We start from the raw sequence: 25446 nt of genomic DNA, 5'->3' as shown, positions 1-25446 counted from the left end.
TACAGTTTGTTATTTCAAATAATGTCTAATCTGCAGTCACATGATTTATAGATGGCAGTTCTATTTTCTCCTTTCCAGTCTTTGTGCCTTCCATTTTTTTTCTTTTTAAACTTTTGCAAAACCTGGCTAAAGCCTCAAATACAATATTAAACAGTTAAGAAAAATTCCAAGATGAATATTTCAAAGGTTATGACAAATAAGTTCCTTCCCACCTTACCTGGAAAGATCCATCTTAAGAAATAACAGCCATATTTCTTTTAATTCTTTAGCAATCAAGAGACAACACACACTAGACTATGCTGAATTCCTGATTACAACCAGGCATTTTGAGATGATCTTTATGGCAAATGTGTTCCTACTGTATTATTTATGAAATTTTACTAAATTATATCATACTTCATTTATACAGAGTAAGCTAAGGAAAGATATTTTAATATGCTTTAAGAAATATCGTGGTACAGTCTGAAAAACTTTGGTTTAAGTCTGGAATCAGTCAGTTATTTACCAGCCATTGGTTCTAAAGGTAAGTTACTTAACCTGCCAACTTCAGTATTCCTCATATGTAAAGTGGAAATAATATGTCACAGGATGTTTGTGAGGCATAAAGTAAGACATGTAAAGTATTTAATTAGTATACTGTCTGGCACACAGTAGTCTCACAAATGGTACTAATAATTACCATCCTCTCCTGCTTAAGAACCCATGCTTTATTAAGTTTCAGGAGATAAAAATATTCTAGTGCACAGTAAATCACCATGAATTCTAAAACTATATACACTTTTTATGAACATATGTAAAATTAACAGAAATAAACTAGATGATCAGTAGTATCTTGGGGCTGTTCTTTCTTTTTTTTTTTTTTTTTTTGAGACAGGGTCTCACTCTGTCACCCAGGCTGGAGTGCAATGGGGCGATTATAGCCAGCTCACTGCAGTCTTGACCTTGAGGGCTCAAGTGATCCTCCTGCCTCAGTCTCTCCTGAGTGGCTGGGACTACAAATGTGCACAACCACGCCTAGCTCATTAATTTGTTGTAGAGACATGTTCCCACTATTTTGCTCAGGCTAGTCTCAAACTTCTGGGCTCAAGCAATCCTTCCGCCTCAGCCTCCCAAACTGCTGGGATTACAGGTATAAGCCACCACGCCCAGCCTGGAACTCTTCTTAGTAATGCATAAAACATGTACTACCACATAAGAATTATAACAGCCTTTAAAAGAGAGGAAGGATCAACTTGCATTTTACCTGGCATATCTGCTTGATCAATTTGAGCCATTGTTATTAAATGTCTGTTGATCAGCTCCTATGAAACAGAAATAAGTATATTTCTATTTAAACACAGATTCTGAACCCTGGATTTCCTATTATAATTAAATAACCTAAATATTAATATTTTTGGCATGTGCACTTTTTAAATATTAAAATCATGAAACAACATTTCTAAACATGGTAAAATGTCTGAACTCCAGGCCCAGATAGACTTAGACTTGCCCATAATTAAGACTGAGTTTAAGTAGCTGTGCCACTTACACACAGGTAGCTGGGCTACCCAAAACACATGACTAACACTGTGGCTGAAAATTCAAGGTCTACTAGTAAGCTGGTAATAATTAATTTAAAAAGCACTATACTGGTAGAACTCACTTCTATGAAACAAAAATATTTCTGAGAATCTGAGTGTAAAGTGAAATTCTACATATCAAATAACTAGTTGTTTACCAAAAATTAAACAAAACACTTTTGTAAAACATTCTTTTAAAAAAATATTGAGCTCTCTTAAAAGTTAATTCCTGGGCCAAACTACTTATTTTTAACCTACACCTATTAGAAGAATACTGTTAGAAACCACTGAAATTATTTATATACTTCAAAGAGCCTTTTCAATAGAAATAAAATGAAGTACAGAAGAGCGAACCATTTAAATAGCTATTCTACGTTTTATATCCTAACACAAAATTTATTTGAAATTTTTTTGAAAGACAGGTTTCCTTAAACACACCAATTAAAACTTATAAATTCGATGTGCTTTACTACAGCATATTTGATTAAATAATATGATTTGAAAAGAGCTCTGTTCTTTCCCCTGTTCACTAAAGCACAGGAGACATTAAGTATTCTTACTATGAATTCTGAAAGCATACCTGTCGGAGTTCATCGGCCATGAAGAAGGAAGGTGCATTTGCTTTCGGTTGCATATAAGCAACGTGAGGTGCAGTCGGAGGATAAATATGATAGTTTGGAAACACCTAAAAAGGTAGGAAGGGGGTAAATATAATCACTATTTTTCTTTCTTTTTTTCAGACAGTGTCTTGCTCTGTCGCCCAGGCTGGAGTGCAGTGGCGCAATCTCGGCTCACTACAACCTCCGCCTCCCGGGTTCAAGTGATTCTCCTGCCTCAGCCTCACGAGTAGCTGGGATTACAGGCACCCGCCATCATGCCCAGCTAATTTTTCTATTTCTGTAGAGACAAGGTTTCACCACATTGGCCAGGCTGATCTTGAACTCCTGACCTCAGGTGATCCACCTGCCTCGGCCTCCCAAAGTGCTGGGATTACAGGTGTGAGCCACCATGCCCAGCCTCACTAATTTTTCATAATCGATAAGCTTTATCAGTGTTTTGATAAAATTTTAATCTTTACATGATAGTAATAAATTTTAATACATTTTAAAGCTGTAAATAATATTGAAGTAAAAACCTCAGAGAATAGCTGTTATAGAATACTTTCTGAAAGAATTTCATATTAAAAATAATATTTCAGCTGGCACGGTGGCTCACACCTGTAATCCCAGCACTTTGGGAGGCTGAGGTGGGCGGATGACCTGAGGTCAGGAGTTCGAGACCAGCCTGACCAACATGGAGAAACTCCGTCTCTACTAAAAATACAAAATTAGCCAGGTGTGGTGGCACAAACCTGTAATCCCAGCTACTTGGGAGGCTGAGGCAAGAGAATCGCTTGAACCCGGGAGGTGGAGGTTGCAGTGAGTGGAGATCGCGCCATTGCACTCCAGCCTGGGCAACAAGAGCGAAACTCCGTCTCAAATAAATAAATAAATAAATAAATAAATAAAAATAATATTTCAGTAATCAATTAAAAATCTAATGAGCCAGCCTGGCCAACATGGTGAAACTCCATCCCTACTAAAAATACAAAAATTATCCTGGCTAACATGGTGAAACCCTGTCTCTATTAAAAATACAAAAAATTAGCCGAGTGTGGTGGCACGCACCTGTAGTCCCAGCTACTCAGGAGGTTGAGGCAGAATCATTTGAACCCAGAGGTGAGTTTGCACTACTGCAAACTCGTTTGCAGTGAGTCGAGATTGCACTACTGCATTCCAGCCTGGGTGACAGAGCGAGACTCCATCTCAAAAAAAAAAAAAAAAAAAAAGTTAGCCACGCTTAGTGGCAGGCGCCTGTAATCCCAGCTACTCAGGAGACTGAGGCAGGAGAATCGCTTGAAACTGGGAGGTGGAGGCTGCAGCGAGCCAAGATCATGCCACTGCACTCCAGCCTGGGTGACAGAGCAAGACTCTGTCTCAAAAAAAAAAAAAAAAAAAAAAACCTAATGAGAAAGAAAACATTTCTTCAGATACAATAAAATTTAAGCTCCACTGAGAAGACAAAAGTAGCTCTTTGGAAGAAATGTCACATAGTCAGCCTTCTGTATCCCTGGGTTCTGTATTCAAGGATTGGACCAACCATGGGTAGGAAATATTCAGGGGAAAAAAGTGACAACGCAACAATAAGAAGTAATACAAATTAAAAATACAGTGTAACAACTATTCGCAGACCACTTATACTGCATTAGGTATTATAAGTAATCTAGAGATAATTTAAAGTATACAGGAGGATGTGTATAAGATCTACACAAATACTATGTCATTCTGTATCAGGGAATTGAGCACCCAGGAATTTTGCTATATGTGGGAGTCCTGGAATCAATCCCCCTTGGATACTAAGCGGCAACTATACAAACAGTTCATCACCACTTTTTGAAAGCAACTGGGAGCAAGGATGGAGAAATTAAAGGTGTTTGGGTACTGGGAGGTAACAAAGGAACATTGCCCTGACTGCCCAAAGGATTCTCCCCTTCACAGGCATTTTGTGGCCAAACTAAACAAAGTGTTATTCAAACCCATTCTAGGTCAGCAGGTTAAGTGAACAGAAGGATACAATAATACATTTACCTTCCAAGCAAACTACAATAAAGTTACTACATCAGCTTCCAGCTTCTTGTCTTTCATTCTTCCAACTGGACTCATCCCACCACCCTTTCTTCTCTTTATCACTCTTTTCTCTCTCTCCTTCACTGGTCCATGATACAATATCAAAGTTCAGTTTTAAATATCTTTTCTATTTCTTCATTCTTTCATTTTAAACAATGAAACTGTTTTTCTCTTTTAAAAACTAATTCAGCTGATTTGTGCTGCCTCAACATGACTGCTCTGATCTAGATCTCAACTAGGAAGCAGTTTTGTGATACTTGTAAGGTTTCCTTTAGCCTGTGTCTGCAGGAAGAGTAATATCTCTTTTTTCTCGTGTTGGTTTCCTTATATAACAGCATAGTTTAGGCTGGACACAGTGGCTCACGTCTGTAAACCCAACACTTCAGAGGTCAAAGTGGGCGGATTACTTGAGGTCAAGAATTTGAGATCAGCCTGGCCAACTGGGTAAAACTCCATCTCTATTAAACATACAAAAGTTAGCAGGGCATGGTGGTGTGCGTCTGTAGTCCCAGCTACTAGGGAGACTGAGGTGGGAGGATGCTTGAACCCAGGAGGCGGAGGTTGCTGTGAGCAAAGATTGCACCACTGCCCTCCAGCCTGGGTGAAAGAGGGAGAATCTATCTCAAGAAAAAAAAATAATAAATAATAATAATAATAAATATATATATAGTGTGTGAGGGGTAAAAACATTATTAAAATGTGCCATATTTAATCTCTATAAAACTGGTGGAGGTAAATTTAATCTCTATAAAATTGGTGGAGGTAATTTTGTGCCAAAGAGCCTCCATATACATTAAACTAAATTTCTTTCTACAAATAAAATTAAAAGGTAAATGATTATAAAACATAATAAATGAAAAAGGCTAAAACACTCATGGATTCCTTATTTGAAAGAACAAAGAGAAGTCTCTACCTACCTATTTTTTTGATCTTCTGTTTGGAAAGTGGTTCTGTGATAATGTTTGAAAGATTTCTGATTTTTAAAAAGCCCACAAAACTGTTAGCTATTTTATTATTTTTAAAAAGCAGTTTACATGACTTACAACTATTTCTATAAATGTTTTCACATCTATTTCTCATAGAATAGTTAGGTATTAATATCCTTATTTTACAATTGGAGAAACAGTTTCATAAGTACATAGATTCACGAGTCTAAAAACAATGTGGCGCAAACAAAAAAAAGAAGTATGCTTTCTTTTCACTCAAATTCTCTTAGTAAAATATTAAATTCAATCAAAATAAGTTAACTTTGAGGATCAAAACGGCATATTGAAATCCAAATAATGTTTCATATAAGCCTATCATCTATGACTGTCAAATGTCTATAGATTAGATCAGCTTCCGTTATTTTAATGTAGCAATCCCCAACCTTTTTGGCACCAGGGACTGATTTCGCGGAAGACAATTTTTCCATGGACAAGGGGGTGGGGGTGAAGGGATATTTTTGGCATGATTCAAATGCATTACATTGATTGTGCACTTTATTTCTATTATTATCACATTGTAACATATAATGAAATAATTATACAACTTACCGTAATATAGAATCAATGGGAGCTTGTTTTCCTGCAACTAGGCAGTCCCATCTGGGCGTGATGGGAAACAGTGACAGATCATCAAGGACTAGATTCTCATAAGGAGCACACAACCTAGATCCTTGGCATGCACAGTTTACAACAGGGTTCATGTTCCTATGGAATCTAATGCCGCCACTGATCTGACACAAGGAGGAGCTCAGATGGTAATGAGAGCAATGGGGAGTGGGTGTAAATACAGATGAAACTTCACTTACTTGCCCACAGCTCACGTCCTGCTGTGAGGCCTGGTTCCTAACACTGGTCTATGGTTCAAGGATTAGGGACCCCTGTTTTAGTGGACTCTGGCTTTCTCACTCATGAGGCCTTCATCTACTACTTATTTTTCTAGGGTAAATAAAATAATTTTTGAATACAGACGAAGTAATGAAGCTAAAAAAGGTACAATTTACATAACATGGAATCCTCCCCTCTCCTTCTCCATTCATTCACGCCCCCTTGACTCCTGTCCCTTCTCCCTGTCCTGGAACATTACTAATTGACTCTGATAAGAAATCTTTCTTTCTGGCCATGTTCTTCCTCTCTTGGTCTTCATATTCATGTCTCCTCTGGGGCCACCTCTTCCCAACTGTTTCATGATTCTTCTCTCACTTCATCACCAGTCCTTTAGTAACTCTTTCCTCATCTATAATCATGGCTCTCTTTGGTCTGACTCTTCTACCTCCTTAGCAAAGAGCCATACTGCAGGCCCCTTATCACTATGTGTCACTCCACCATCCACAGATTTAGCTGTTAAATAACCACCTCATCTGAAATAAGGGTTTATCATTGATTTGCTTCCAGTAACTACTGAGGACATACCATCTACTTTTTCTAGCTTCTTACTAGAGGTTAAACTATCTATACCTAAAAACAAATGTCAGCAGGCATCAACTCCAGCTAGTACAAGGTAAACCCATAAGCAAAACATGCCATAGAGTACTAAAGTAAGAGCATGGATATAATCTAATTTCTGATTAAACCAGATTAGTCTAAAACTAGAGTTATTAGTAAGGCAGAACTAGATAAATTTGAAGAGTTGAGAAGAGACTAGACTTCTCACCTAAGTGAGAAAATGAAATACTTTTTTGCATCACAATAAAAAGCTGCAGGAGGGGGTGGACCACCTCATTACTAAAAGGACCTGTTACAAGAGAGTACTAAAATGTCCTCTTTAATGCAAACATACCATTCCAGTCAAAGGTGCTGGAGTTGTGTCTGTATAGAAGTAAGTCGTTCCACCAACAGTTTCCTTTTGGATCACCTGACCAGAAGATGGAGTCTGAGAAACAGGATTATTAACAGATGTAGAGGCACTAGAAGGCACCATGTAACTTGCTGGATTTGGAGTGTGACTTCTTCTTCTGGGAGCAGGAGAAGTATGTGGAGTAATCTTGGGGGAATGAAGAGGGGAAGACCCAGCAGACAACGACATTCCTGAAGAAGATGTAAAAATGTTTCTTAATGGAGCAATAATTGGTTTTAGAGAAAAAGTCTGGAAAATAAAATGCAAACATTCATTTGGAAGAAACATCATCTTTGGGATCTTAAGTGCACAAAGATGAAGGAAATAATTTTATCTTGTTTTGTTGTAGAAAAAGCTCTGACTAAAGCAAATGTAAAGTTTCTTTTTTCAAATGTAGTTATTCCCAAATATGTTAGCAGATTTATTGTAAGAACAGTCTCCTCCATATCAAGGTTTACATCACAAACTTTAATAGCAAGAATGACCAAAAATTTAATAAATTAATGGAAGGGTGGGAAGTAACCGAATTGGGGCTCTTTATAAAATTAAGCCTTTTATAAAAGAAAAACTTTTATAAAAGGCATAATTCCTTTTTTATTAAGAATCATTAACAATACAAATAGCGCATTCCCCAAACATATTACAGTATTAAAAATTCAAATTATGAAGAGCTACTAGATTTCATTCAGCCAAATATAATTAACAAAATTGTTTGAAAAAGCAAAAAAAAAAAAAAAAAGTTGAAATACATAGCAGCTTAAGTGCCATATGTTTAATATCAAGCAGTCTGTTGTTCTGATGCCTTTTTGTCATTAACTCTAAACAGGCATATCCTGAAAATTTCTACAGATGCGTACTATTTAAAATTAGGCCAATTGATACCATTATGTTCTAGAGGAACCACCACAACCAATAAGAAACATTATGTGCAGAGCACCCTCTATCATTGGAGAAAGGGAAAGGACAATTGTCTTTACCCTTCAGGAGATTCCAAGCTAGCTGAGAAAAAAAGACCAGGTCACATGTAAAAGACATAAAATAACTTAAAAATATATATATACACTAATGCACTACAACTACATGCATAAATGCTGATGAAATGCAAATTAATTAAAACCAGGTAGAGTTAATCAAAGGCTTAATGGAGTGATCAGTTCTGAGCAGATTAAAAAGGGTATTTAGAGCAACAGTTACTCTTCCTGAAAAAAAAAGAGCTTATCCAGGAACTGTTTTCTGGCTATTTGGTGAATGCCTAAAAACCTTCAACACTGAGGTAATATGCCACCTCACAATACAAGAAAAGGGTTACCAAAAAATGCCTCTAGTCACAAAATTATGATTACCAGGGATATGAGTTTCAATGTCTAATAATTCATAAGATACCAACATGTTTTCTGAAAACATGTAGGTGAACAAAAATAAGCAGAGAACTGAAGTAATACTTTTCTTTTCTCTGAATAGCCCTCTGTACTTTCTGAAGAGCCTCAACATAATTATTTCTGGTTTTCTGAGCAACTAAATAGGCAGGTGAGGTAAGTCGGGCTATAAACACCACAGGACATACATGCAAAGTCAACAGCAAAGCCAACACTCAAACTCAACTCTACGAATTCCCAATCTAGTACTCCTACTACTATAACACAATGTCTACTGCATTGAGATTAAAATAGGATAGGAATTCTCAAGTTATGTCTCAAATGTGTGTAAAAGAAAATTAAACCCCAAACTCCTTAAAAAAAAACTATGAAGCCAAATTACTATATTGATATAAACCTTTTATTTTTTAAAAACTATTCCAGAGCTCTGTTTCTAACTCTATATTGTACATTTAATTAAAGGTTAATCCATACAGCAAAAATTATATTAGACTATTATCAATGGATAAAAACTTCCTACTTGTCTAAAATGAAATGCATTTTAGACAGTTTTTCCTAAAGCTAGTCTCTAAGACTTTCCAAACTAAAACTGGCCAAGTAACCAAAGATGAGTAAATTTGTTTACTATTATGACATTAAGTAACACAAAAGAACTACAATTCTTGAGCCAGGCACTAATCGAAGTGTTCCACATCCATCAGTCTACTTAATCCTCACAACCACCCTGTGAGGTAGATATAGCATATTTATTTCACAGAGGAGAAACTAACTTAAAAGATCAAAATAATTACTGTAAGGACAAATAGAGGTAATTCAACAAAAGAATCAAGATTCAAACTCAGGTTGATTTAATTACAAACTCTGTGCTCTCAGCCAACATGCTATATAGTTGCCCAGTTCCTAAGTCTTGCACACTCAGAAAAACAGGAAATCAATTACATGTTTTACTAGCTTTAGTGTGACTACTGAAGCTATGTGTAGCATGGGCTGAAGGGAAAGATTCTGACATCAAAGTAGGTATGTAAGAGAGACTAAAAGTAGAATCTTTCTTTAAGGCTGAATACATGGAAAGAGATGACCATAAAAACAATCTAAGGTGAGTTAAGATAGAAATTCATGTACAGTAGAATTTACACTATAGAGTATCAAGAGTTCTCTTAAGAATTCTAAATTTTGTGAAGTTATTTTAATATAAAGCTGCAGGAATAAAATTTGAGTTCACCTCTGAGCTGAGGCTGATTGGAGTTACTTAAATACATTTAAAATGTAAGCTGAGTGCAGTGGTGTGGGCCTGTAGTCCCAGCTACCTGAGGGGGCTGAGGCAGGAGATTCGCTTGAGCCCAAGGGTTTGAGGCTACGTGAGCCATACAGCGCCCATGAACAGCCACTGTGCTCCAATCTGGGCAACATAGCAAGACCCTGTCTCTTTAAGGCGGGGTGGTGGGGAGAGGAAAACAAGAAAAAGAAAAGAAAGAGCATTCAAAATAAAACACGCACAACAGTAAGTATCACCCCCCCCATAAGGATAATAGGATATTTAAATTGCATAGGAAATTAAAAACTAAATTACTAAAATACCTAATCTAATCACAAAAGGCACAGCTTTTTGGCACCTGTATATTTTACAAGTGTGTTAAAGAACTGAGTAAAATATCTACACATCTGCTTGGAGAGAGGTATTCTGTATTTAGTATTATGAAGACAATACTAACAAGATGCCCATTCTTAAGTGCCTATATACAGTACTAAATTATAAACAGCAAGAAAGAATAGAATCACACTACAGGAACAAGTAGTTTAAAATAGGATGCTGAATTAAAATGAACAGATTCTGCTCAAATTAAGAAAATGTGATTGAAAGTTAAGAATTCTTAATTTAAAATGGCATCTTCCATTGCACATTATTTAATATTTAACCACAGGAATCTTATGCAAAAAAGGGTTTGAGGAAACAATTTGATATAATAAAACTAAAGGTCTTCTTTTAATAATGAGGTACATCAGACAAACCATAATAGAAGTTTCTTCTTCATTAGAAATCTCATGTTTCACACATATTCTCATATAATTTCAATCTTTCCACATGCAGCAGGGAAAGGGCTACCAATGGTTATTGGAACACCCTGATATTAACTGACAATCAACAGAATACCAAAGCAAATATAATAATACATAGAAGATCAGCATAAGAAACAACCTAGAAGAATGAAAATTTGTATTTTAAATATTCTAAATTAAGAATATTTCACTTTTGTATTTCATTTTTTGTATTACTTCTTGTCATTTACTCTTGAAATGACATTCTGATGACATTAGTATAGAATAATTACACTATAACTTCTAAAGTGAATATGCAGACTGAGATATTTAAAAGTAATATATCATAAATTAACTGCTTTAGGGCATTTGAAAAATTATTCTCAAAAGTACCCAATTCAAATAAAAGTAAGGAACAATATAGGAATGTCCACTGGAGAAATTAACCGGAACTGACAAAATAAAGAAATGAGATAAAAAACTTCAAGGCTAATTTATAAAGGCAAAGCATCACTGTTTTTTTGGATGGCACAATTCTATTTCTGGAAAACCTAAGACAAACAACATAAAAAACTCCTGAAAATAATTACAGAATTATTAGAGTAAATGATAGAAAATTAATACATACCAAATCAGCACCCTTCCTAAATACAACCAACCAGTCAGTATAATATTATTTCTGGAAAATGAGAGACTAAACTAACATGGACACTCTCCCTCAACCCCTACCAATGTTACGAATGCACAGAACTGTGAGATAAAACACAACACCCCAGCATTTAAAATATACCTGATTTAAAAAAAAAAAAAAAGGGCCAGTCACAGTGGCTCAGATGTATAATCCCAGCACTTTGGGAGGCCGAAGCGGGCAGACCACCTGAGGTCAGGAGTTCAAAACAGCCTGGCCAACATAGAGAAACCCCATCTCTACTAAAAGTATAAAAATTAGCTGGGTGTGTTGATGTGCATCTGTAATCCCAGCTACTCAGAAGGCCGAGGCAGGAGAATCACTTGAACCTGGAAGGTGGAAGTTGCCGTGAGCCGAGATTGCACCATCGTACTCCAGCATGGGCAACAGAATAAAACTCTGTCTCAAAAAGTAAATAAATAAATAAATAATAAAAAATAAATTAAAACCCCCAAAGCAAGAAACTAAAGCAGAATCTAAAGTCAGGAGCTTATGTTGTGGAGTTTGGGGAATTATAAGCTAGGTCAGATACAGTCTCTACAGCTGAGTTTCTAAGGCCCACAAGGGTAGATGAAAAGTGGCCATGAGCCCATAGAATACAGAAAATGAAACTAAAACCCCTGTGTAAAACCAGGACTCTGGAAAAGCAGTAAATATAGGACAAAACCATTTCTATCAGCTCACAGAACCAAAAGGGAAGCCTGTTTATGGAACAGCAATGGAGAAAAAAGAGGAAGGTTGGAGGACCGAGGTGATGTCTTAAGAGAAATGGAAACCACATGCCTGTTCTATGCATAAGTACAAGAGAGAAAATCCTCATGAGATTCCATGCTACAGAATCCCGACAAATCAACACAATACTCAACTTGCTTTAGAAAACCTCTTCAGACACCTTGCTGAAGCAAACACCAAACTATTTTGATGAATACTTTCACAAAATGACAACATATAAGAACCTTCCCCAGAAAATAATCCCACTTAAAAGAACTCGTAAGAACCAGCACGTACAACATACTTGAGAATTAACAAACCAAGAAGAAAGAGTCCACGTAACAGAACCATATAAAACAGATTATAAAATATAATTACTACTGAGGTGATTAAGAATATGAAAGAAGTGACAAACATCACAAAAGAATAAGGTGTTTGTTCTTCCAAAACAGAGCGCACTGGCTAAGAGTGAAAATATAAGCATTAAAATTAAAGGGAAAAAAACCATCAAAAGATGCATTAAATAGTAAAGTACATAAATCAAAGAGGGAAACAATAAATTAAAGTAGATAAATCAAAGAGGGAAACAATAAATAAAGATCTGAGGAAATTACCTAGAAATAAAACTTGGAAAATTACCTAGATACAAAATAATGAAAATGTAAATATCCAGGAGAAGAATACTGGAGAAGCAACATTTGAAAAAAAAAAAAAAACAAAAAAAAAAGATTTGTGATTTTCAAGAACTCAGCACATAACTCCTTTGCACATAACTCCTCATTCAAGAAGTCCTAAGTAAGAGTTCTCAGCAGAGGCTGGGTGTGGTAGCTGAGCCCTGTGATCCCAGCATTTTGGGAGGCTGAGGCAGGAGAATTGCTTGAGTCGAGGCATTAGAGGCCGGTCTGGGCAACATGGTGAAACCCCGTCTCTACAAAAAATATAAAAAATTAGGCCGGGTACGGTGGCTCACGCCTGTAATTCCAACACTTTGGGAGGCCGAGGCAGGTGGATCACCTGAGGTCAGGAGTTCGAGACCAGCCTGGCCAACACGGTGAACCCCCGTCTCAACTAAAAATATAAAAATTAGCCAAACATGGTGGCATATGTCTGTAATGCCAGCTACTTGGGAGGCTGAGGCAGGAGAATCACCTGAACCCGCAAGGCAGAGGTTGCAGTGAGCAGGGGTCATACCACTGTTCCAGCCTGGATGACAAGAGTGAAACTCCATCTCAAAAACTAAACTAAACTAAACTAGACTAGACTAGACTAGACTAAACTAAACTAAACTAAAGTAAAATAAAATAAAATAAAATAAAAATAAACCAGACATGGTATGCCTCTGTAGTCCCAGCTACTCAAGAGGCTGAGGTGGAAAGATTGCTGGAGCCCAGGGAGGAAGAGGGTGAAGTGAGCTATGATCGTGCCACTGCACTCAGGCCTGGGTGACAGACAGATGCTGTTTAAAAAAAAAGTTCTGAGTAAAAAAATAAGTCCTTTCTACCAATTACGCAAAAATGTAGCATGCGAAAGACAAAGAGAAAATCTTAAAAGCTACCAGAAAAGAGACAAATGATCTAACGAAAGAAAAATACGCTAACTATCAGCAACACTAAACAATGAAATTTTCAACGGAGAAAAGATAACTGTCTACTTGAAATTTATATACAATCTACAAATGAAGAGAGAAAGACACGTTTAAGGTTTGTCACTCGCATCTCCATGGTGAAAGAACTATTAAACAATCAACTTCACTAAAAAGGAAATTCCCCCCTTAAAAGGCATGGAATGTCAGAATATGTGAGAAAATCTGAATAAGCACTAACAGTAAAAGAATAATAAAAGTCAAAGTATAACTAAAATTCTAGACAACTAAAACACTGAAGGGGGACAGGAAGGCTCAAAGTCACTAAAAATTCTTGTATTGGCCAGGCGCGGTGGCTCACGCCTGTAATCCCTGCACTTTGGCAGGCTGAGGCGGGTAGATCACTTGAGGTCAGGAGTTCGAGACCAGAATGGCCAACATGGTGAAACCCCATCTCTACTAAAAATACAAAAAATTAGCCAGGCGTGGTGGCGGGCACCTGTAGTCCCAGCTACTCGGGAGGCTGACGCAGGAGAATCATTTGAACCCAGGAGGCGAAGGTTGCGGTGAGCCGAGGTCACGCCACTATACTCCAGCCTGGGCAACTGAGAGAGACTTCATCTCAAAAAAAATAAATAAAAATCTTGTATTAATATTTTTACTGCCCATCTCTTCAACAATTCCATACTTAAAGAATGAACGGTAAAAATCTAGTGGTGACCATGTGAAACAGAAACATAATATGTAATATCCAGCACCTAATTTCATACCATACACAAAAATTACTTCAAAATGAGTCAAAAACCTAAATGTACAAAACACAACAAAAAAAAACATAGGTATAAACCATTGTGACTTTTAGTCGAGCAATGGCTGCTTAAGATATGACAAATACTGCCAGTGGAGCAGATGCAAGAAATAAATAACAAACAAATAAATAAATAAAAGATAGGACAAATAAGGCACAGGCAACCAAAAACATTTTTTTAATCAGGCTTCATCAAAATTTAAAACTTTTTGTAACTCATAGGAAACTATCAAGAAAGTGAAAAGGCAACTCACAAAATAGGAGAAAATATTTGCAAATCATATATTTAATAAAGGTCTAATATGCGATGGTCAGTTCAATAGATGTTGAAAAAATATTTGACAATATTTAACATCCCTTTATGATAAAAACTCACAACAAACTGGGTAAAAAAGAAACTTACATCAAAACAATAAAAGTTAATATATGACAAACCCACAGCTAATACCACATTGAATGAGAACAATTAAAAGCCCAGCACTTTGGGATGCCAAGACAGGAAGATCGTTTGAGCTCAGGAACTTGAAACCAGCCTGAACAACATGGCAAAACTCCATCTCTACTAAAAATTCAAAAAATTAGGGCATGGTGGTGTGCACCTGTAGTCCCAGCTACTCAGGAGGAGGCTCAGGTGGGAGGATTGCTTGAGCCCAGGAGGCGGAGGTTGCAGTGAGCCAAGATTGTACCACTGAACTCCAGTCTGAGTGACAGAGTGAGACCCCGTCTTAAAAAAAAAAAAAAAAAGCCTTTCCTCTAAGATCTGGAACAAGACAAGGATGCCCATTTTCATCACTTTTATTCAATATAGTACTGGAAGTCCTAGCCACAGCAATTAGGCAAGAGAAAAAAAACAAAGGTAACCAGATTGGAAAGGAAAAATCTAAATCTAATCATCCTTGTTTGTAGACAACATGGTATTAGATTTAGAAACACCAAAAGACTCCACCCAAAAACTGTCAAAAGTGATAAACAAACTTAGTAAAAGTTTCAGGAAACCAACTTAAAAAAACCAGTATCATTTATATATGCCAACAGTGAACAACCTGAAGAAGAGATCAAGAAAGCAATCCCATTTACAATAGCTACAAAAAATATAAAATATCTAGGAATAAATTTAACCAAAGTAGTGAAAGATCCCTATAAGCAAAACTATAAAACACTGACGAAAGAAACTGAAGAGGACACAAAAAGAGTGAAAGATATGCCATGCTCATGAACTGGAAGAATTAATATTGTTAAAATGTTACTACTACCCAAAGCAATCGACAGATTCAACACAATCTATCAAAATATCAAGGACATTCTTTGCATAAACAGAAAAAACAATCCAAAATTCATATGAAACTACAAAAATCTTAACAGCCAAAGCATTCTGAGCAAAACTAACAAAGCACGAAACATCTACTACTTGCTTCAAAATATGTTACAAAGTCACAGTACCCGAAACAGTACGGTACCTGCATAAAAGCAGACACACAGACCAATGGAACAGAACAGGGAACTTGAAATAAATTCACATATTTATAGGCAACTAATTTTCCAGAAAGGTGCTAAGAACACATATTGGGGAAAAGACAGTCTCTTCAATAAATGGTGTTTGGGAAACTGGATAACTACATGCAGAGAATGAAGTTATGTCCCTTTCTCTTACCATATGCAAAGGTCAAATCAAAATGGATTAAAGACTTAAATTTAAGGCTTGAAACTATTAGGATAAAAACACTGGGAAAACCCTTCAGGACATTAATCTGGGCAAAGATATTTTGGGTAAGATCTCAAAAGCATAGGCAACAAAAGCAAAAATAGACAAATGGGGCTATATTAGACTAAAAAGTATCTGCACAGCAAAGGAAACAATCAACAAAGTGAAGACAATTTGCAGAATGAGAGAATATATATGCACACTATCCCTTCATCAGGAAATTAATGATTAGTATAAAGAACTCAAACATCTCAATAGCAAAAATAAATAAATAAATAAATCCAAATAGTCTGATTTTAAAATAGGCAAAAGATCAGGACAGACATTTCTCAAAAAAAGACATACAAATGACCAAGTTATATGAAAAAAGTCCAGAATTATTAATCATCAGGGAAAAGGAAATCAAAACCACAATGAGATCATATTATCCCAGTTGAAGTGGCTTTTATCAAAAAGACAAAAATAATGAATACTGGTGAGGATACGAGAAAGGAGAACATCGGTATACTATTGATGGGAATGAAAACGAGTACAGCCACTATGGAAAACAATATGCAGGTTCCTCAAAAAAACTAAAAACAGAACTGCCATATGATCCAGCAATCCCACTGCTGCTGGGTTTATACAAAGAAAAGAAGTCAGTATGTAGAAGAGATATCTACATTCCCACGTTTATTGCAGGACTATTCACAATAGCCAAGATAGAGAGTCAACTGAAGTGTCCATTAATGGATGAATGAATAAAGAACATGTGATACATGCATACAACAAAATATTCTTCGGTCATAAAAAAAAAAAATGACATCCTGTCATTTTCAGCAATATAGATGGTACCGGAGATCATTATGTTAAGTGAAATAAGGCCAGGAACAGAAAAATAAACACTGTATGTTCTTGCTCATACGCAGGAGCTTAGACAGTAGATCTCATAGAGATAGAAAGTAAACTGGTGGTTACCAGAAGTTGGGAAGTATTGGTGGGTGGGGGACTGAAGAGGTTAGTTAACGGGTACAAAAATACGTTTAGAAGGAATAAGATTTAGGGTTCAATAGTATAGCAGGTGACTACAGTTAACAATTTGTTGTATAATTCAAAATAGCTAGAAGAAGTGAAATATTCCCAATACAAATGTTTGAGGTAATGGCTATCCCAATTTCTCTGATTTGATCATTGTATGCATGTATCAAAATAACACACATACCGGCAAATTATGTACAGCTATTATGTATCAATTGAAAAAAAAAACAGGTCTAGTATGAAGAAGAATATAAAAACCACACAATGATTTAAAAGAATCAAACAAGTAAATTTAAAACAGGGCAAAGGATTTGAATAGACATTTCTTCCGAAGAACACATACAAATGGCCGATAAGCACATGGAAAACTCCTCAAAATCTTTAGTCATTAGGGACACAGAAATCAAAACCCCAATAATACACTGTTTCATACACACTAGGATGGCTATAATCAATTGCTATGACCCTAGCAATGGAATTGTGATTCCGAATTGTGTATTACCGAAGAGCACTAAAAACATACGTTCGCACAAAAACTTGTACATGAATGCTCACAGTAGCATTATGCGTAATTACCAAAAAGTGGAAATAACCCAAATGTCTATCAATGGATAAGTGGTAAACAAAACATGATATATCTACATAATAGAACATTATTCACCAATAAAAAGGAAGGAAATACTGACATATACTACAACATGGATGAACCTTGAAAACATTAGCTCAAAGAGGCTAGACATAAAAAAGTCACATATTATATGATTCTATTTATATGAAATGTCCAGAATAGGTAAATCTATAAAACGTCAGAAAATAGATTAGTGGTTTTCAGGGAATGAAGAAAGAGAAAAATGAGAAGTGTCAGTTAACAGATATCTAGTTTCCTTTTGGGGCAATGAAAATGCTATGGAATTTGAATGGTAATGGTTTCATGATCTTTTGATATATTAAAACCTACTGAATTACATACTTTAAAAGGATTGATTTTATGGTATGTGAATTATATCTCAATTAAAAAATTAATATTCAAATCACTGCCTAGGGGTATGGTAGAGGGATCAAAAGGACCAAGAAAACTATTAATCAAATGTGAGAGGGGTGTTGGTGGGACAATGAAATACAATGTTTAAAAAAAAAAAAAGGAACCCATTTACATTTACTAGCAGCAACAAAAAAGATAAAATCTGTAGATACAAACAACTAGAACTGTGTAAGACCCCTATGAAGAAAACACAAAAACCTACTGACAGAAATAACGGATTACTTAAACAAACGGGAATAAACACCCATACTTATTTGTTATAAAGATGTCACTTCTACCCTAAAATAATCTAAAATTATGATGCTAGCTCAATAAAAATACCAACAGGATTTAAAAATATTAGCCAAGCTGGCTGGGCTCACGCCTGTAATCCCAGCACTTTGGGAGGCTGAGGTGGGCGGATCATGAGGTCAGGAGTTCAAGACCAGTCTCACCAACATGGTGAAACCCTGTCTCAACTAAAAATGCAAAAATTAGCCGGGTGTGGTGGCACGTGCCTGTAATCCCAGCTACTAAGGAGGCTGAAGCAGGAGAATCGCTTGAACCCGGGAGGCGGACATTGCAGTGAGCCAAGATAGCGCCATTGCACTCTAGCCTGGGCGACAGAGTGAGACTCCATCTCAAAAATAAAATAAAATAAAATAAATAAAATAAAATAAAAATATTAGCCAAGCTAATTATACCTATGTGGAGGAAAAAAAGCATCAAGAATCGCCAGGAAAAAAAAATTACTGAAGAAAAGAAAAACAATTAAGGATGAAATTGAAGAAAATTTAAAAGAAAAAAACAAAAGATAAAAAATTAAGAAGAAAAAAGTGGGCCATAACACCATTAGACACTGAAAAATGATCAAACCTACAGTAACAAAGATAGATGTTTGATAGAGGCTCATATGAACAGTGCAAAAGAACAGGACACCAAAACCGATCTCAAATATATATATAAAAATATATATATAAATGTATATAAAATATATATATATATATAAAATAAGTATAACATAAAGGCTGTGCTTCAGACTTCAAGGGAGGAGATGACCTGTCCAATAATCAGATGTAACAACTTGCTATCACTAAACAATGAAGTGAACAAACAAATGGTTATATAGATAAAATCAAAAAAGTGAATTTCCCTTTCATTCATTACACCCACATAAATTTTACATGAATATTCAGATTAAATATTTAAGAGTTTAAAATAAAAGAACTATTTTTAAAAATATGCTGTTACGAAGAAACAAAATTCAAAGGTCAAAAAATAAAATGTTCATCAATTTAACTTCTTCAAGAGACAAAAACTGACAAAAATTGCTGCAGAACAAAAAAAGATATCTGCAACACTTAATAAAGGGCTAGTCTGTTTAACATATAGTTCTTAAAATCATAAACAGAAAGTAAGCAGTGAAAAATGAACAAGTTATACAACTAGCCAGTTGGCAGAAAAGAAAAATACCTCAAACATAAAAAGATGCTCATGTCTGGTGCTAATTAAAAAGATGCATCTTTTCCGAAAGATTTTATGTTTTAAAGAAAGAATTAGGCTGGGCGCGGTAGCTCACGCCTGTAATCCCAGCACTTTGGGAGGCCAAGGTGGACAGATCACGAGGTCAGGAGTCCGAGACCAGCCTGACCAACATGGTGAAATCCCGTCCCTACTAAAAATACAAAAGTTAGCTGGGCATGGTAGCACGCACCTGTGATCCCAGCCAGTCAGGAGGCTGAGGCAGGAGAATCGCTGGAATCTGGGAGGCGCAGTTTACAGTGAGCCGAGATCGCACCACTGCACTCCAGCCTGGGTGACAGCAAAACTCTGTCTCAAAAAAAAAAAAAAAAGAACCAAGAACTAAAGAGATACAAATGAAAAGTGGCTCACTGTTGGCCTCTTCTCAGACTGGCATAGATAAAAATAAGTTTAATTAGACCATTATTAAAAGGGTATGTGGAATATAAACACTGTCGTAGACTTCTGGTATCTTTTTAAGTCAATGTAGTAACACCTACCCATTAAAACATTTTCATTATGATAATGGTAAATAATTCAAATGTAAGTAATTCAAACGAAGACAGACACAAATGAAAAATAAAAACTGTGAATTCCATAAAAGTGAAAATTCTTGTCTCGCTTATGTTTTTGGCCTATAAGAGTCACTGAATAAAGGCCTCATGAATTAGTGTCAAGGTTTTAAATCCATTCCAGCAAAATCTGGAGGAAACATTTGCTTCAACCAGAAAAGTTAAAAAGTGTATACAAATCAAGCGCGTCTGAGATTCCAGAGTGAAGATCATCCTAAACAGGGAAATATTAAAAACATTCTTTGTAAAATCAGTAACAAGACAAAAATATCAACTATGAGCACTTCTCTATAACATTATACTAAAGGCCCTAGCCAACACAAGATAGCTGGAAAAAAGGCTGGAAGGGAAGAAATAAACCTATCATTGTTTGCCATCGTCCAAATACAAGAATCTATAAAATACACGCAATAAAAGTTTATCAGGGTGACCAAATACAAAAGTGTATCACATATCTAAACACCAGAAATAATCCATTTAAAAGATTTTTTTAAAGACACCAATTATGATACCAGTGAGTACTACAAAGCATCCTGTATAAAGATACAAAATAAATCTAACAAAATATGTATAAGACCTAAACATGAGTAATTACAAAACTTTGTGGAAAGACATTAAAGACAACCTGGAAACAGCTGGAGAGGGAGAACCCCTCCGTGTTCAGAGATTGAAAGACAATATTGTAATGAGGATTCTTTTCAAATTCTCTAAAGATCAATACAGCTTCTCTGAAGACACCATGATGCTTCATGTACCCACACATCAAAAAAGCTTCTCCCTTCTCTCATACATCATCAACAACTGTACTTGCCAACACCAAATACTCTAAACCTCAACCGCACAGTAAATTCTAGTTCATCCTTCTGAAATATCTTCTTACTTGAAGATTTTCTCGACACCCATATCTAAAAATTATTCCCATCACTTTGTTCTTCTTTTTGCTGCAAATACCACATATGATTCAGCTGTTCCATGGGGAAGAACTGTGCCTTAATCCTCTCTGTATTCCCATCTACACATGTAAATGGCAAACTGTGTAGATGGGAAATTATTCAAAATATAATTTTGTTGAAAAGAAATGGATATAGAGGTGAAGATCTCCTCTTTCCTTGGTACCAACAACCAAGATGCTAAATACAGCAATAGCTATCATTATCAAATTTCCTGGAATAACAAAGGCCATCATGGAAGTACTCAGTATAACAAAAAGCTGGGGGCAGAGGAAAAGTAAATGATCATGCTATCAAGCAGCATGTATGTCAGTCAATAAAAGCAAACATGAAACAACCCACTAGACACTATGAGAGAAACAGAGGAATGTAAAGGCATCTGGGGTGAAGCACATTCTTCTGACAGTCTTATTACTCTAATATGTGTTACTTTTTCTAGGTCAATGCAATCTGAGTAAACCTAGGTTACACACATAGTTTTAATGAAGTTCCAATAACCAAACTAAATCCTCAATAATAAATTGTCATGTCTAACTACATTGAAGATAATGATTTAGATTAGAAATAAAACATATGTCATCTTGAACAGATAGATGACTTGAGAACATGGGAAGCATTATCTTCTTAATAACAAGGCCAATATCTGGGGCTTCTGCCATGAGAAAAATCATACTAAGGAACTTATACAATCATAATCAAAATACAAAAAAATGCACTACTACAAATACTTCTTTATTCATTTTTAACCAAATTCCCCAAATCACCCCCCCAAAATTAAAGAATACATAGTTATAGCCCAAAACAGATACTATGTTTATATCCCCAAATTCTGAGTCCTAAACATGTTAAGAATTAATAAAGTCTCTTCTTTGACTTTCCTGATGATTCAAAGAGTAGAAATAAATTATCCAAAGTTGAGTTCAACGAAGCCTCCCTCACAACCCCCACCCCTGCCACCAACACTTGTTATTTCAGTGCTTCAGAGACAAGCTTTGTTCCTTACACCATTTCTATCACTGGCTCTTCTAAGCAGCAGAAGAAACTGAGTTTAAGGAAGGTATTTCAGCATAATTACTATTGCAATTAAAGTTTGAATATCATAGCGTTATTTGCAATTGAGGCTAAGAACCTAGTCAAAAAAATTCCCAAGCTCTAGATGACTATATACTGTATGTAAGCACAGCCTTCTACTGAAGAGAACTTTCTTTTTTCTTTTCTCCTTTTTCTAAAACAGGGTCTCACTCTGTTGCCCAGACTGGACTGCAGTGGCGCCAACAGGGCTCACTGAAGCCTCGACTTTCCAGGCTCAAGCAATTATATACTGTCTCAGCCTCCCTAGTAGCTTGGATCACCAGCACATGCCACTACCCTTGGCTCATCTGTGTATTTTTTGTAGAGACAGGGTCTCAACATGTTGCCTAGGTTGGTCTCGAACTCTGGACTCAAGCAATCTTGTCGCCTCGGCCCCCTGCAAAGTGTTGGGATAACAGGCATGGGCCACCACACCCAGCCAAAAAGGAAAATTTAGAAGTGGACACAAATAAAGATGTGACTCGGATAAACAAGCCATAGGCATATGTATGTTTTAAACGTGGCTCTCATTCCAGAATAGAGTGTACAATATAAAACCAACCACTTCACCATCAGAAAATCAATAGAATCAGAAAGTAAACACTACAATAATACTAGCCTTTACTTCTTTCCTCAAAATAATTTCATTTTTTCAATCAAATTCAACCTTGCAGAGAATATCAAATCTGGCAAAAAATGTTCTTAATCAAAAGTATCAAGCTTAACAAGGTAATAAGAATCATGCAACTAATGGAGCGAAAGTTGAATTTTCTGCAAACTCATTTGTCTACAGCCCAATTTTCTAAACTCTGCCATGATGGATGACTATTTGTACTTCTGGCCTAATCAATCAAAGATATTCAAATAATCTACTCAAATACCGGCTAGGTAATACTATTATTATGCCTACATTATTTTCAATCATACCAACTTTCAAATGATTAAAATAAAATTTATACATTTATAATCTTTTAATGCTTAAATAACAAAATTATGTGTTACTACACAGACACAGCTTCGGGATTTCCTATGTTATCCCACAGCATATTTTATCTTCAAAAAGACAATCCACTGTATCCCTGCATAATTATGGCCCAGAAAATTAAGGTATGAAGATTTTTATTCTGTAGCTTAAATCCCTCAGGTTTCAGATTAAAAATCCATATAATTAAACATTATAATAAATCTTATTTCCTCAAAGATTGATTTTTAAAAGTCTGTGAAGTTTTAGGGTAAAAATTAATATCTTATTAATAAAATAGTTATCTAAAAAGCATGTCAGCCATAAGCCAAAATATATTCACTAAACTAGTAAAATATTTAATATTCAAATTAACTTCCATAAATCTTAAAAATTCTAAGCCACAAATGCTACCTTTGCAAAGACTAAATAATCCAAGTGTCAAAAGGTTTACTTGAGAGAAATGTTTATAATCTCATATATTAAAAAAAACAAAAACTTGGATTCATAAGCAGACTGCAAAGCTTCTATGCTGACCTCTCAGTACATACAATTTCTTGCTGGCAAAAAAAGCAGTAAAATTTCTCCACTTTAAAGAATTGTTCAACGAAGTTTGACAATAAAATGAAAACGAAGTCAGTAAGAATACTGATGTTAATTGCCAGAACTGATTCCTTCACAAACCCTGTTTTCACAACAGCAACCCCTTATGATTAGGGGAGTTAAAAGTTGCTGAACTCAACAATCCCTTCAGTTAAACAAACAGACCCCTCATAGAGCTGTCCAACGCTGCCCAAACTATCCATCCTTTAGTCGAATCAGTCAGTTTCATGAATTGTAGGATTTATCTTCAAGTCCAGTGCTGACTCAGAGGGTAGCTTGTTCCCTAGAGAAAACAACCAACAAAAATCAGAACAGCTACTGCTCATAAGCTCTTTCAACACCCAAGTAGAAAGGGCAAACTTGGGTTCAACTTCCTTTCAACTACAGAAGTAGCCAATGAACCGAAGGCATCTATATGTCACGGGCAGTTCTTGATTAAAGCTTTCACTCAGTTACAGTGAGACTGTCAAATAGCTAACAAAGTTTTCAGGAAAAGCTATAGCACAAACCATATGGCTTCTCACTGGGAAGAAATATGAAGGGAACATAAATGGAAAGTATTGCAAGGGCCAAAGCTATTTTTGTTTTGTTGTATTTTATCTTTGAAAAGGTGGTTACTTTCCTAGTGTGTGTGGGAGGATTGGGGGGGAATTAAAAGTCTCCACCCAGAAGCAGTTTGGATGTCTAGAGTAGCTTTGCTTAAGGGCATACATAATCAACTAGTGAAGTGTTACATAATTCCTTAAATTCAAGGTTCTGATTCACTTGTTAAATAAAATATTCTCAATCAAAAGATTAAAAAGAGGAACATGTTCTGTTTCAAGACCTGAAATAGTGACTTGCCTTCCTTATTATGTCTAAAACCAAAAAAAAATCAACATGCATAGCCTTTGAGCTTCAAGATATGCCTTAACAAAACAAGGGAACCTTCCCATTTTATGACTTAGTGGTTTTGTCTATAATAATACACTATTATGGAAAAAAAGGGGGAAAAATAAGAAAAGGAACTAAAGAGCTCAAGCTAATTTCAGAACACTGAAACATCATTCTTCCTTTTGTATGAATTAGATTGAAAGTATTTGTTTGTTTACAAAATAAACTCATTACTCAAGCCTGCACCCAGACAGAATCGTGACGGTGGCCAATACAACTTTTCATTAAAAAAAGTATCAATGCTATTAATCAAATGAAAATATATCCTAATCAAAATATATCTTTCTCATTTCCAAGTTTTAACATGAACAAATCTCTTTTTTTCTTTCTTTTTTTTGAGACGGAGTCTCACTCTGTCGCCCAGGCTGGAGTGCAGTGGCACGATCTCGGCTCACTGCAAGCTCCGCCTCCCGGGTTCACGCCATTCTCCTGGCTCAGCTTCCTGAGTAGCTGGACTACAGGCGCCCGCCACCAGGCCAGCTAACTTTTTGTATTTTTAGTAGAGATGGGGTTTCACCGTGTTAGCCAGGATGGTCTCCATCTCCTGACCTCATGATCCGCCAGTCTCGGCCTCCCAAAGTGCTGGGATTACAGGCATGAGCCACCATGCCCGGCCTAACATGAACAAATATTGATTCTCAGTCATAAACTCAGTACCTAAGAGCTCAGACTTGTGAATTACAATATAGTAGTGACCATGCATTGTCTTGAAAATTGTACTCATTTGAATATAGGCATCTGACATTTTGGTTAAGTGGTTTTTTTGTTTGGTTGCTTGGTTTTTAACGCCTTATTGATTCCTCACTTTCCCAACCTTTCTAAAGGGGTTCCGGGGGATTAAGCACCAA

At 36.0% G+C, this 25446-nt stretch overlaps 1 protein-coding gene across 4 annotated transcripts in view; it reads right to left on the bottom strand.

Annotated features, from left to right (window-relative positions):
* PAN3 (poly(A) specific ribonuclease subunit PAN3) overlaps positions 1 to 25446 on the bottom strand; it is a 158600-nt gene that overhangs the window by 31845 nt on the left and 101309 nt on the right. For all 4 annotated transcript variants that reach the window (XM_050766832.1, XM_050766833.1, XM_050766835.1 and 1 more), the window contains 3 exons: positions 6989 to 7236; positions 2140 to 2244; positions 1244 to 1301 (listed from right to left, as the gene is read on the bottom strand). In XM_050766832.1, the coding sequence (XP_050622789.1) occupies positions 1244 to 1301; positions 2140 to 2244; positions 6989 to 7236 (411 nt within the window). The remainder of the gene's footprint in view (positions 1 to 1243; positions 1302 to 2139; positions 2245 to 6988; positions 7237 to 25446) is intronic.

The sequence above is a fragment of the Macaca thibetana genome, chromosome 17 (genome assembly GCF_024542745.1).
Source record: "Macaca thibetana thibetana isolate TM-01 chromosome 17, ASM2454274v1, whole genome shotgun sequence".
Classification (NCBI taxonomy): Eukaryota; Metazoa; Chordata; class Mammalia; order Primates; family Cercopithecidae; genus Macaca; species Macaca thibetana.
The sequence above is the reverse complement of the archived record's forward strand: the minus strand, read 5'-3'. Positions and strand labels throughout refer to the sequence as shown.